This window comes from Sinohyriopsis cumingii, chromosome 3 (genome assembly GCF_028554795.1).
Source record: "Sinohyriopsis cumingii isolate HCF-2022 chromosome 3, ASM2855479v2, whole genome shotgun sequence".
NCBI classification, from domain to species: domain Eukaryota; kingdom Metazoa; phylum Mollusca; class Bivalvia; order Unionida; family Unionidae; genus Sinohyriopsis; species Sinohyriopsis cumingii.
Window position 1 is genome coordinate 63,648,334 of NC_142963.1, and position 13,662 is coordinate 63,661,995.

The window sequence follows — 13,662 nt, forward strand, 5'->3', positions numbered from 1 at the left end:
AATACAAGCACATAAAAATGTATACAAAATGATGATACAAATCTTAAAGGTAATCATATTAATTAGAACTTGTTGGTCTAGGGTTCGGCCATTAAAAACCGAAGTTGACATATTAAAGACGGCAGCCCCCCACGAGAGCTTCAGTCCATATGGACACAGGCTCAAGCTTCAGAACATCTGGTTGGTTGAATACTGATAAGGTTAAAAAAAATTCAGATTTGTATTCACATAATAACCAACCTTTTCAGCTGATTTTTTGGGTATCAATATAAAATGCCTTAGTTTTTGTTTCCCACTATAAACATGATGGGTTTCTTTTACAATAGCATGCACAGGAAATGACAAACTTTGGTCAGATAAGAGGAAGAAAAAGGATTCCATTACTATAAACTATTTCCTTGCTTTTTTATGCAGTTTCAAGTACCGATACTGCAACCTCTGAAATGGGGGACTTTCAAATATTTTTGTCAAGTTTTACATTGTTTGACTAAAGGCACCTGTAAATTATTATTTTCCTTTGGTAAAGTTTATGTAAAGCAAAATTTATTTGATTACCTCTCCATATCATAATATTTTATCTCAAACTTATTTGCCCAAAACAACAAAAAGTAATAAATTTAAAAAAACCAGAAAGAAAGAAGGTTAAACAACAGCTATAATTAGCTATGCTCAAGCATTTGGGGGGGGGGGGGAAGGGAAGGAAAGAAAACTAAGCCGCTGTTGGAAAATAGTTGACGCAGAAATGAAAACAGGTCTTTTAGTTTCATACCCTGTGGTCATTTGATAAAGTCTTACATGGAATTATTACATTTTTTGTAATGAAAACCAAACCATAATCTTGCGTTTCTGGATTTTTAAAAAATAATTTTAGCATGCAATTTAAGGCAAGTAAACGCACAACAAAACGTTAAAATTGCATTAGATCCATTTATCTGTCCAAACACGCACCCAACACGAACTTGTTTAGAAAGAACATCAGATTTTCCCCTTTTCTAAGATATTCTTGAAAAATTAAAATGAAGTGCCATGCCTGAAATAGTTTTGAATTAAGTGGGTCAGGCTTGTAATTTAAACTTGGAGCATGCATTGTCAAACTGGCAGAAATAGTATATATCATTAGTGATGTCATTCTTATTCCTCGAAAATGTTACACTGCCGAAGTACATCAACTACTGAGCCAAAATTGGCATAGCCAGTGTATGCCCTAGGATGTGCAATAATGATTAAGAAATCTCCTTGGTGTCAAAACTGTGGGTCACATTTGGGGGCTCTGAAGCACAAACGAGGGTTTAGGGAAACACTGCATACCAAAGAACAAGTTCACAATTTTTTCAGTTGCCAGGCATGTAAATTAAATAAATCTGATCACCAGCTCAAGAGATACAACTTCTGGGCTACTCCTTTGGCAACTGTTAGTGCCAAACTATGTTCATGATCATGGATGAACCCCTATGTATATTTGTGGAGAATTAAGTATTGTCTCAACTTTTAACTTCATCTTCAGTTTTCAGGTACAAGAATATGTGTAGATGAAACAATAAATACAAACATGCATTTACATTATCTGGTTTGCCTTGATGTTTTGATTTTGGAGTTATAAAAAACAAGGTGAATTCTAAAGTACAATTGAGAACTATTGACCAAAATATTATTCTAGATAGCAGAAATATGGGGATACAAGTTTTAACAGTATTAACTTGAAAAGAAAGGTAGGAATATAACATTTACTTAAAGGAACAAAAAAAATAATTGAGATTTGACATGTTTGCAAAATCCCACTTTGTTGATGAGAAAACTGATAGACAAAATGTCAGAAATTTTGATTAATTGGTCGCGTATTATTTTATGAGTTTATGTGTTTAAAAAAAAACCAAAACTGAAAAAATCAGACCCCTGTAGATCAAAATTGTTAATATTACTCTTTAAAAAAGCACATTTCAGAAAAGCCAGAGTTTCTTCAGACCCTTGCCACCCCATTTTTGATATATGGACATTTATGTTGGGGTGAAGGGCCAGGGTCCATACCCTATCAAAAAGTTGTAATTTGCCAACACCATTTGATGTTGGCATGGGGTGGGTGCCACAGCAAACGTGAACAACCTTTCATCGAGATATACCTGCATGAAATCGATAGGAATATGATACATTTTCTCAGAAATTGCAATCATAGCATTCGTTATGCCTTTAATCCGCTGACATAAGAGATTAAAAGTACATCGTTGCTGAAATTTGACCTGGATCTGGCCATTTGCATTCCTAGTCATGCGACTACACAACTCTCGCAACCTACATGTCAATTACATCAGGTCATAGTCAAGTGATATCAACAATACACTATTTCCATAGCTGCCAACCTTCCAGGCTCACAATTAGTGAAAATAGGGATAAAAACTCGTGAATTTGGACAAGAATTCGTGAAAAATACCATGACAATAACTCCATCCACTCTGACCATCAATACTACACTATATCAAGTTCGCAATATAAAACGAAAACACTACATATATGCAGAAATATTTATTTATCAAGACATGCTACTGTAGCAGACTTGAACTTCCTCAACTGCTTGATCGTATATTTGTTTTCTAAACACTTCAGACTTCTTGCCGGCTGGTTGATCTTGGTGACTAAAATTACCTACAAATTTTCTGCAGCTAAGGAGGCCCTAAAATCTTATTTTTCCTCACTAGAGCAAATACACTTCAAATCAGTGTTGGTGACGCATACGCGGAGCAAAATTCTGGTTAGGCCCCCGTTTCTCTCAAAAGCATTTGTAAAACTACTGTTATAAATATAAATTCAAATAGGCTAAAATGCTTGCTACCGGGCCGCGTCCAGCAGTACCGGACCGTTTCGGCAACTGCGAATATCACGACTAACGCTTAACGGGAAATCGGTTATTTTATTAAAGATTTAAAATAATTGAGGATTGGAGAATTTGTGAATTTTTGGCTTGCGGCGTGATTCAGTGAATCGCTGAAAAAGTCGTGAAATTCAGACCAAATTCATGAGGGTTGGCAGCTATGTATTTCTAGTGTTGCTGTAGGAAAACAAATTGAATACATGTATATAAATGAAAGTCACATAAACTTCTGAAAATATTTATTGTGAAAACAACCAAAAATCTGTAAATGTGGGAACAATTTGAAGAAAACCCGATTCACTACACAGAGTGCACGTCAATGTGGTAATGTGACACCAACAAAAACATCGCTGATATGTGCTCAGTACTTCTTGAAAATAGGTTTCTCCACCCTGCTGTGATGCCGACAGGTTTCTGGTCATTGTACTCAGAATAAATATGTTGAGAATTAAATGTGAATTATATTTATTTTACAAACATTAAGTGACTTCTATGTAATATATCCAACAACTTGGGAAATTTGTTTATTGTTGATATCACGTGACTATATGACCTGTGATGCATTGACTTGTATGTTGTGAGATTTGTATGGTCATGTGACTCAGGATGCAAATGGCCAGATCCAGGTCAACTTTCAGCAACGACATACTTTCGTTTCATCTGTCAGTAGATCAAAAACACGATGAATGCTATGCACTGGATTTTTTTAAATAGAAAATACATCATTCCTTTCGATTTCATCCAGGTATATCTCGTAGTCCTACAGCAAAGACATAGCACGTTTTTGTTTTAGTGCCATGTCTTACTACCCAAATAACTGCATTCTATTGCTTATTCCTTGTTGGTTGACATTAGCTACGATGTCGTAGCCTCAACTTGATTTGTTGTGGTTGAGGCTACAAATTGATCCCATATCATGTAATGGCGCAAAAAAAAATCATCACTAAAGTCAGAAAAACAAACAGTGTAGAAATCAACTGCATAAGTATAATCATGTTGTGAAAGAAGTTTGGCTTATTTTGACTTTATTAAGCCCTTACATGATAAAATAAATTGGTATGGTTACTCTAACCTTATCCTGTCCGCCATGACAGATAACGCAAGACTCTCGCCGTAACCCCTTTTCTACGTAAGGATTGCCAGAACATATTTTGGATATTCTACGCTATATTATTATCAATCAAGTGCGAATAATCGCTTCTTGGTGGAATTTCAAAGTTGCCGATAAACCGTATTTACTTTTAATACGCCAATTTTCTGACCCAAACGGTGCCAAATTTTTACTACGATTTGTTTACATTACCAAATAAGGCGTCAATGTCCTAATATGGCACATAAACGAGGGTGAGAACGGAAGTAATCATTATTTGAAATAACAGGGCGGACGATCTGAACGAAAATATCAGCTGAAAAAAGTAAACGAGAATTTACAACTATTTCTACAATGATTTTCGATACTTCCGGTATTAAATAAGAGGACTACTCTATTTATTGGATTATATGCAAGGCATATGTTTAAAGTCTTATTATTAGGCTAAAAGAGTGCCGGGTGTGATTCACTCCCGGCTTGCTCCATTAACACGTATATGCTCATGTTAGTACCCTGTCCACGAGGTACGAGTAAGGGTACTAATATTAGTACTAGGTTGACATCAGAATGAGTAGTCAAAGTTTCAGGAATATCTCAAACTTGGCTGCCTATATCGACACTCTTCTACTAATTTATGTGCAATATCCTTATGGTGCTCTTTTTATCCTGGCGGAATTCAAATATGACACAAGCACATGGACGCATTTTCATGTTCCGTTGACATACATTTGAATTTGTTGCAATGCGACAGTAGTCAAGATATGCAGAAGTATGTTTAAGTAGGTTATGATGGGGTAGACGTTTCTTGAACGAAACAAAACTTTGCTTACAGTTCCAATAGGCATAATATATTTTTTGTTTCGTTAAATAATATTTCAACTTAAAATGATTTCAGCATTACTGGCTTTCACTGCTTTCCAGCCAACCAAAATGTAGGTCAACATAACTTAAAACAGGTCCATTTCTTTTTGAGAATTTGAATTTATTGGAGAAAGTAAGTAAAGTCTGGCAAAACATTATATCTTTACTTTGTAGAAATGCTATACAAGGTCGCTATTTTTAAAGTAAGGCATAGCACCTAAACAAAATCAACATGTGCTATGTCTTACATGTAGAAGGACTAGGCATGCCACTTTCGACAAAAAAATAAACAACTGTTAACCAGTACGATTTTAACGATAAAAAAATCACAAAAAGATAAAGCTGAATAAAATAAAATAAAGTTTATACTTCTATGTAACATTATTATAGGTGTGCAAATTATACTTCAATTATCTCTCAAATAAAAATAAAACTGGTTCATGCGATCTAATGTCGAATGACAAATGGTAGTGTTAAAAGTAACTATTTCAGATAATATTACGCCAAGTAATTAATCCTTCATTTTTCCAATATTATAGGAGTCTAGTACAACGTGTCAAACATCAAAACCAGTCATTTTCATAAGTAAGGTGTCCAACAAACATTTTTAAAATTGCCTCACAAACCCTTTTTCCAGTCCTTACAACCTACATTATTCTAGTAATCAGCGTCAATACGTAAAGATGTTCTAAAATAGCAAATCAAATGCTTATATATATTATTAAAGAATTATGAATTATTGCAATTTATTGTTTACATAAGAAAAACAACACGATTAGGAAAGATTTTTGGAGATGTATAAAGAGACATGTCCGAATCCTTACGTGATTTTAACAAGAAAGGCGGAAGCGGAAGTTTGCGTTATCGTCTATGATACCGCGAGACTTGAGAGGAAAAGATTTGTTTGCTGCGAGATGTCAAAAATTGCACTGCATGGAAATTAATGACTGATGCCTGTAATTTTTACACCCGTTGCTATTGCAATGCATTCCCAGTGCGTCTAGATATATAAAACTTTACTGCAGTTTTATAAAACACAGTCGTACTGGTATATTAATCTGTCCCTGTCCCCCTCCCTCCCTCCCTCTCTCTCTCTCTCTCTCTCTCTCTCTCTCTCTCTCTCTCTCGTTTGTTTCGTTATTTCTGTTGTTCCTATCCATTTTTTTCTGATACTGACTCTTGAACGGATCTCGCTCTCAGGAGTATACGTACAGTTGCAAGTCCATCCCAGGTGTGTAGTTATGTGAAGCTAACTTCCGGTTTCAGTTTCAGCAGCTGATGTCTGTGATCATGTTGTAAGATTCGTCACTGTCTTTTATCGCTTGCAGAAGTATGATAGTGACAGTTCCAGGATGATATAATAAACATTACCCTTATTTAAAATGGCTCTGAGATACTTATCAAGCACTACTTTCTAAGTAAAAGGCCAACTTTTTGTTAATAAAGGTTTTAAAAAAATGTATTTACAAAGATGACATCACAAAACTATTGCAGTGGACAGCAGATACATATATGTTCAGTGAATGACAGTGATTAATTATGCTCATTGATTCAGAGACTGAAATAATTTTCACATCTTTTCCAATGTTGTCAAATAAGAATGTTTTACCATTGTTTTGTTGAATGCATTGGAAAATCAGAAAATCACAAAATTTCACTGGTAATGATAGATGTGAGCAATAATATATTGTGTCTGCATTGACACCTGATAATCCTGCAATCCAGGGCCTGATCCGAATGATGAGTCATATCACAATATTACTTAGTGCGTCAAAGGGCTCATTTGCATTGATGGATTATGTGAATATTGATGAATATCTTAGCAGTGTTGCACCTTGAGTGCAGGATAGCGGGTTTTCTGCAGTTTTTAGCTCCATGTCCAACAGATCATAGGGGTCATCAGCATATGATGTCACACAATTTTTGCTATTTTTTTGCCCCCCTCTCCCCTCTTGTCACACTTCGTCACAAAAACCCAAACTCACCCCTCTATGTGATGTCACAAATCTTTACCTCTCCTCTTTTTTCCCCACAATTTTTTGTAATACTGAAAAGTATGTATAATGTAAATCAATTACACAGACAAAAGAGCACTCTTTTATGTAAAATAGTGTTTAGTTAATCAGGTAATTTACAACGACTCCTTGGCTACTTAAATGTTTTTAAAATTATTTTTAAAAATTTAATTAATTTTAAACCCCCAAAAATGAAAGGTAAATTAAACACATCAGTCATTTCAGTTCTTACTAACATTAAAGTTTTAAGAAATCCAAAAAAATTCTAAGGGTTTAAAATCTGAAGTATTTGTAAATTAATTATTTCTCTTCATAGTTTTCATTTATCCCAAGGCAAAGTAAGTTGCTTCTCCATTGAACGAACAAGAAATTCATTTGTTTCTAGATTAACATCATTTATTGGAAGGGATATTTCCTTCCAAATCAAGCTCCTCCTCATCAATCCAATCCACACTTCACTATTCTCTGCATCTGCTAGTTTGACCATCATTTCGCATTGCCTTCCTGCAGCGACTCTCATGGTCTGATGCACTTCGATGGAACTGCTGTTTATTTGTGAAGGACTGAGTGACTGCGCAGCATGACCAGTGAGTTGAAGTACAAGTGGCATATCTTGCAAATTCTCTTATTCAGCACAGATTGAAGTGAAGGGCAATAAAGATCATAGGGAATTGTCTGAAATGTGTTTGCTGACCGAGGTAGAAGGTCTTCTGTTTTGAGACTGAGTTGCAAATAAGGATGGAAATTTTTGCAAGGCTCCATCTGTTGCTCGTTCTGGAACTTTAAGCCCCTAACATGTTTGAATAAGGGGTAAAGAAGGTGGAAGAAAAATGTCATTTATCACACCGAAGTATGAGCTTTGTGTTTTCAAATAGCATGTCATCACACTTAACAATCTGCAGCAAGTATTGGCTTAAGTGGACATGGGTGTCACACCAATTTTGATCTTAATACAATATATACTGTTCCATGAGCTTTGAATTTAATGGATCCATATATCCAGCAATGGTTGGGTAACTGTCTACAGTCAACTGTGACCATATTTCGGCCAACGTTTTTCCGGCAAATTCAAAGTTTTTCTTCATTGGCTCAGTGTCAGTTGTCGTACCTTGGTCGTCTAAATGGCTGCTATAGTTGTCTTGAAGTAATATTAATCCACTCAGTTCCCTGCTCAATGGCACCATCTTTCTCTCCACTCTGTTAAAAGCACTTTGTCCTGGAGCATTTATTGCAACAAAAACAGAGCCAAGATCATGTGTCAAGAAATGGTGGATTGCAACCTTAATGACTTTTTGATACCAAGGGTTTTCATCTGGCCCACCATCATCAGTAAACACGAGAATCAGCTTGACCAATTTATACCAGTCCTGGTTATGGTATTGAACTCTGTCAGACACAGCAACTTTTCAAAGTCAAATCCATGGCTGAGTGCTGTTGATGCGGAGTGTTTTCCAGATCAGATGCCTATAAACATTGGGCCCGAAAAGCCAACAGCATCTCTGTTTCCAAGACCTTTGTGACGGATCTCAATGCCGGCATACACCAAGGGTATAAGCTTGTGCTGGGCAGCAACTACCCAGTCATGGTCAGGAAGGCTTACTTTATGCTCAACGTGCATTATATGCTTATTGGCAGCAACCAGACCGATTGGGACACAATATTTATTGTCTTGGCTGAGAAAACAAACCTCATCTGGTCCAAGCAATGAAGACAGTTCTTCCAAATTTCTTATTATAGCTGTGCAGAACTGGCTATCAATATGTTTAGTGTCATAATCATTTTGCGCTCTAATTAACTTTACTGGGACAGTGGTTACATGATACTTACCTTCTGATGATGAACTATGCTTAGGAAGTAGACGAAGGTATAATCCACTTTGACCTATATTGAATCCATCTTTTTTTAAATGCTCTGTTAATTGATCTAAGGTTTTGATACTTTTGTAGACTTCTGTTTTTTTTTTCATGAGAAGCTGAACCATGCATTGCGATATCTAGTATAGTTTGCAAAAGCGATGGTTGTTCCTCTTCAGTTTTTGGTTGACCACATCTGGCCCTGATATTCAGTTTTGTGCGCAGTTCAGGATTATCTTCCAATAAAGCATTCAGTTTTGATTTTTTTCAAATCCCTTGCTTTCTGGGATCTTCTTTGACTCAATTTTTATTTATTGTTAATCTTTTAACTCTATGTTCTGCTCATTTGAAAGTATTCCTTGTTTTTTGCTGATTATACAAACCAATGAGGTCAGAATTTATGACATCAATCTGGGACTTCAAATGTAATTGAACAATGGCATTTCTCGGAGTAGCCAAATGGCTTGTAGAAGGCAATATTTCAGAAGTAATATTCAAGACAGCTGTTTGTTTATTGGACTCTAAATTATCCTGAGTAGAAACTTTTTTTTGAAACTGATGGTGTTTGTTTTATCCAAAAGTAAAGAAGTGGTCCTTTTTTTTGTAACGGTGATTGCCTTTAGCTCTTGCAACATGTGGTTAACTTCTTCAGCCAGATCTGTATCATTCTTGATACTATTCCACTTTATAAGTTCATCTTGGCACATCTTTTTGGTTTTGGTAGGATATGCTAGCACATAAGCATTAAATAAAGACTTATATAATTTATTTTTAGCCGTTGCTTTGGGCTGCCAAAAAGTCATGAAAATTAAAACTAATGTAACATTGGACACCTTACCTGGAGTATGGAAATTTGATAGGTGGCAACCTGATTATTCTTGGAGATTTTAATTTTCACTTTGACTGTCCTGGAAACCCAAACACATAAAAACTCCTGGATTCTATCAATGTTTTCAACCTCAAACAGTCGGTTAACCAACCCACCTATAAACATGGTCACATTTTAGACTGGATTCTTCATAGACCTGATGATAACATTCTATTGTCCTCCCTGGTATCCCATGAACTTGCCAGGTCACCTCTGCATTATATGCCATCTTGATGTATCAGTCCCTAACCCTCCACCTTTATCTGCTATTAAGAGAAACCTCCGTATGATAAATAGAACCAAACTAATGCATGACATCAAAGCAAACCTAACAACTTGCTTACCTCCAACAGCAGAACAACTCGATAACTGCCTGCGTTCATTGCTCAACAAACATGCCCCAGCTACCAAGTGCAGAGTGTCAATTCAAAAGTGTTCTCCATGGTATAGCAGTGTGAGGGACCAGCTTCGCACTGCTAAAAGAGACCACCGTAAAGCTGAGAGGCTTTGGCTTTCCACCAGACTCACTATTCATAAGCAGATCTATGAAGCCGCTAAGCAGAATGTCACAAATACAGTCCATGCAGTGAAATCAGCCCACTACACTACTAAGATCATGGAAAGTTTCAGCAGCAAAGAGCTCTTCAAGATTACTAACAAGCTAATGTCAAGGAACAAATCTACACCACTTCCAACTACCTTCTCTCCAGCTGACCTTCCGGAAATGTTTGCAAATTTCTTCCATGACAAAGTGCAAGCCATTAGAGATTAGCCTTGACACCACAATTTCAATTGACTCGTCATCACCATACAGTTGGGATACAGAATTTGAGTGGCAACCATTCGCAGCATTTGAACCTTTCTCTATGGATTTAGTATGTACAATCTTGATGAAGAGTGTACCATGTGAACTTGATCCAATTCCAACATCACTGCTGCTTGAGTGCTTAGATCCAGTATTGCCTTCACTAACTGATGTTATTAATACCTCTCTCTCATCCGGGGAATTCCCATCATTTTTCAAAACTGCCATTGTAAAGCCTCTGCTGAAGAAACCAACACTAGACCATAACGATTTAAAGAACTACCACCCAGTTTCTAATCTCCCATTCATATAAAAAATCTTAGGAAAGGTTGTTCTATACCAGCTTGTATCTCATCTGAATTCACAGTCTTTTTTCGCAATGTACAATCTGCATATTGCCCTTGCCACAGTACTGAAACTACTCTTCTAAAAGTAGTTAATGACATTCTCTCTGCTTTGGATAGCGGAAAGATCACAGTCCTCACCCTCCTTGATTTGTCTGCAGCATTTGACACAATAGACCATTGCTGCTCAGTTCATGCTTAGGGTGCTGCGATCAGAGCACACCTCCCCGCTGCTCTGTAGACTACACTGGCTATCCATTTGATCCAGAATCAAACACAAAATTTGTTCTCTGTGCTACGTTTGACTGATGGACTCTTGTCCAACATACCTATCTGACCTTACCCATGTTTACACACCAGCAAGATACTTACGCTTCTCTTCTGACAATCGTATACTCATTATTCCCACTATGAAAACAAAGTCATATGGACAGCGTTCATTTGCATACCAGGGCCCAGCAACGTGGAATGAATTGCCCATTGAAATTAGACACAAAGACAGTGATGCCATTCAAGAGTGCTCTCAAAACTCACATATTTCGACTGCAAGAACAAGCTTAAAGACCTAATCATGTTTCCTACTTTAAATATCCTCAGCATGTTTTTTATGTTTTCTAATTTTATGGTGTTTGTTTTTGTAATCATATCATTATATGATTTTTATCTTATAAGTGTTGTCTAATGTTGTAAAGCGCTTAGAGCTTTTAAAGATTAGGCGCTATACAAAGTCCTCATTATTAATATTATTATTAGTACGGTTTCAATAGCATAAATGTTACTATTGCCGCACACTGGCTTAATCTTCGAAGTTCTTCTCTCAATTCATCCTGCTTTTTTTAGACTGCTTTTTTTAAATGTCATCAAGCTTCAAAGACTCTTTCTACTAGTAGGACTGTTTATAATCTAGCACTTCAGTGTTGTCAACAAAACATTTTCAAGAAAAAGAAAGAAAGAAAACTAACATTTGATATATTTATTCCCTTTAATGTGTGATGTCCCAGTGCAACACAGGGCCCAACCTTGGCGCCACTCAACTAATTACATTTGTTGTTTTTTCACCTAAAAAATATTAAAAGATTAAATGTTCTGTGTGGACCGAATACCGTCTTTCAACTTGTTAAACTTGTGTGTCTTTGATCTCGTTGGACTGTTGTAAAGAGGTGATAACTTGTTAGCGTATTGTTTTACTTTTCTAAAATCTAAGTTTAATCACCAGTAGGCCTGCAGTTTATTTAGTGTACATTTTGTTTTTAATGTGTGTATTACATTATATTAAAGAAAGAATGACATAATTATTATAATAAAAAAAAACAGTTTAAACCAGTTAAAGGTTATAACAATTAACCAATATTTCAACTGAGATCATCATCATCATTGGCGACTCGGTCTCGAAAGACCATGCAAATAGCGCCCTTGGGGTGTTGTCTGTCTCTGTTGGCATCATCTGCTGTGGCTGTGCAGGCCTATACGTGAGTGACAGTCCCAATTGCAGTTGGAGCAGACATACTGGGAAGTCTGCGTTACTGTGGTTGCTGCTGCGTTCTTCTTTCTCTTACGTTTCTCTGCCGCCAACTGGCCTCTCCTCGCATCAGCGACTGATATGCCATTGTTTACCATCAGTCTGCAGGTGCCTCGGTCCTCGGCCAGCTCTTCCCAGCCATCGGGTGAAATGTTGCATGCCTTCATGTCCCTCTTGCACACATCTTTGAAACGGAGTGAGGGGTGTCTGACTCTTCTTATGCCAGTGGCCAGCTGTCCATATAGGATGTCCTTTGGCAGCCTTCCATCCTCCATGCGTCGGACATGACACAGCCATCGAAGGCGGCGTTTAATTAGCAGGGAGATAACAATATTAATATAAATCGTCCATGAGAGAGTTGTTATCTTTTGCCGATAAAAATGGACTGAGGGTGTTGGACGCAAAATCTTTTTTGTTCTGACATTATTTTTGAAAAATGCATTCCACACTCATACTTATTGTGATTTCATATTTCTTCAACCTCCCTTCCTCCCATGTCACACTTAATCACAAACTTTTGACCCCCCTCACTGTGTGACATCATATGTGAACGACCCATTAACACCCTTTTGGCCCTTATTCGCCCCTTTTTTTTACTATACTGTTTAATGTAAAGATTAATTTTCCCCATATAAGTTTGTTTTCAGAGATTTGGGAGATGGGCACACAATGCCTCTGGCTCAGTAGGTCCTAGGTGCAACATTGTTTCAGGTTAGATTGTTGGAGATAGAGATAGACAGTGAAAGGAAGTAGATCAGGGTTTGAGTTTAACATTTGAAACTATATGTCTTATGGATTAATGGCTTTGAAAAGTTCTTTACAAGCCTCTGTGTGTGTGTGTGTGTGTGATTTGGATTTTTAATGTAGCTTTAACAATTTTTCAGTCATATTGTTACAATGTCTTCATTGTAACAGTTTATAGTGATGTCTAGCACTTGGGCATCATGTCGCAGACATGTAGCATGATGTCCCACCCAGTCACATCATCCTGACACCAGGCCAACCAGTCCTAGCACTAACCTCTTAATGCTGAGTGCCAAGTGAGGCAGCTGTTAGTACCATTTTTTTAAGTCTTTGGTATGACTCGGCAGGGGATCGAACCCATGACCTCCCACATCGAGGTGGACACTAACCACTAAGCCACTTGAGTGGTCTTCTTTCTAAGTTCTAAATTTATATGGAAAATCTAGTCTTTTTAAACTTAAAATCACTATATTAATCTTTGTTAAATTCTAAGTTAATTTACTTATAATAATTTTTTTAAGTTGTGGCTAATTACGTCATTGAGATAAAAAGCAAAATTCCTAGATAATCCTATTTAAACATGGGCATTAATCCATTCTGGATAAAGATCATGTAATTGAATTGTTGTATCCAGATATATTATTTATGTTGATGTTTAATGTTGCTACAATACATGCTAAATCTGGGTCTTGAAATTTTT

General features: G+C 36.6%; 1 protein-coding gene across 2 annotated transcripts in view; it reads left to right on the plus strand.

Moving 5' to 3' along the window:
- Nucleotides 1-5,688: 5,688 nt before the first annotated feature.
- The window catches only part of LOC149802990 (uncharacterized), a 316,457-nt gene continuing 308,483 nt past the window's right edge, over nt 5,689-13,662 (plus strand). Inside the window, exon 1 of one of the 2 annotated variants that reach the window (XM_089952526.1) lies at nt 5,689-5,862. Coding sequence is in view for 1 of the 2 variants with exons in the window: in XM_089952525.1 (XP_089808651.1) it covers nt 5,765-5,770 (6 nt within the window). In the remaining variant the exon portion in view is untranslated. The remainder of the gene's footprint in view (nt 5,863-13,662) is intronic. The other variant, XM_089952525.1, reaches the window with a different exon arrangement.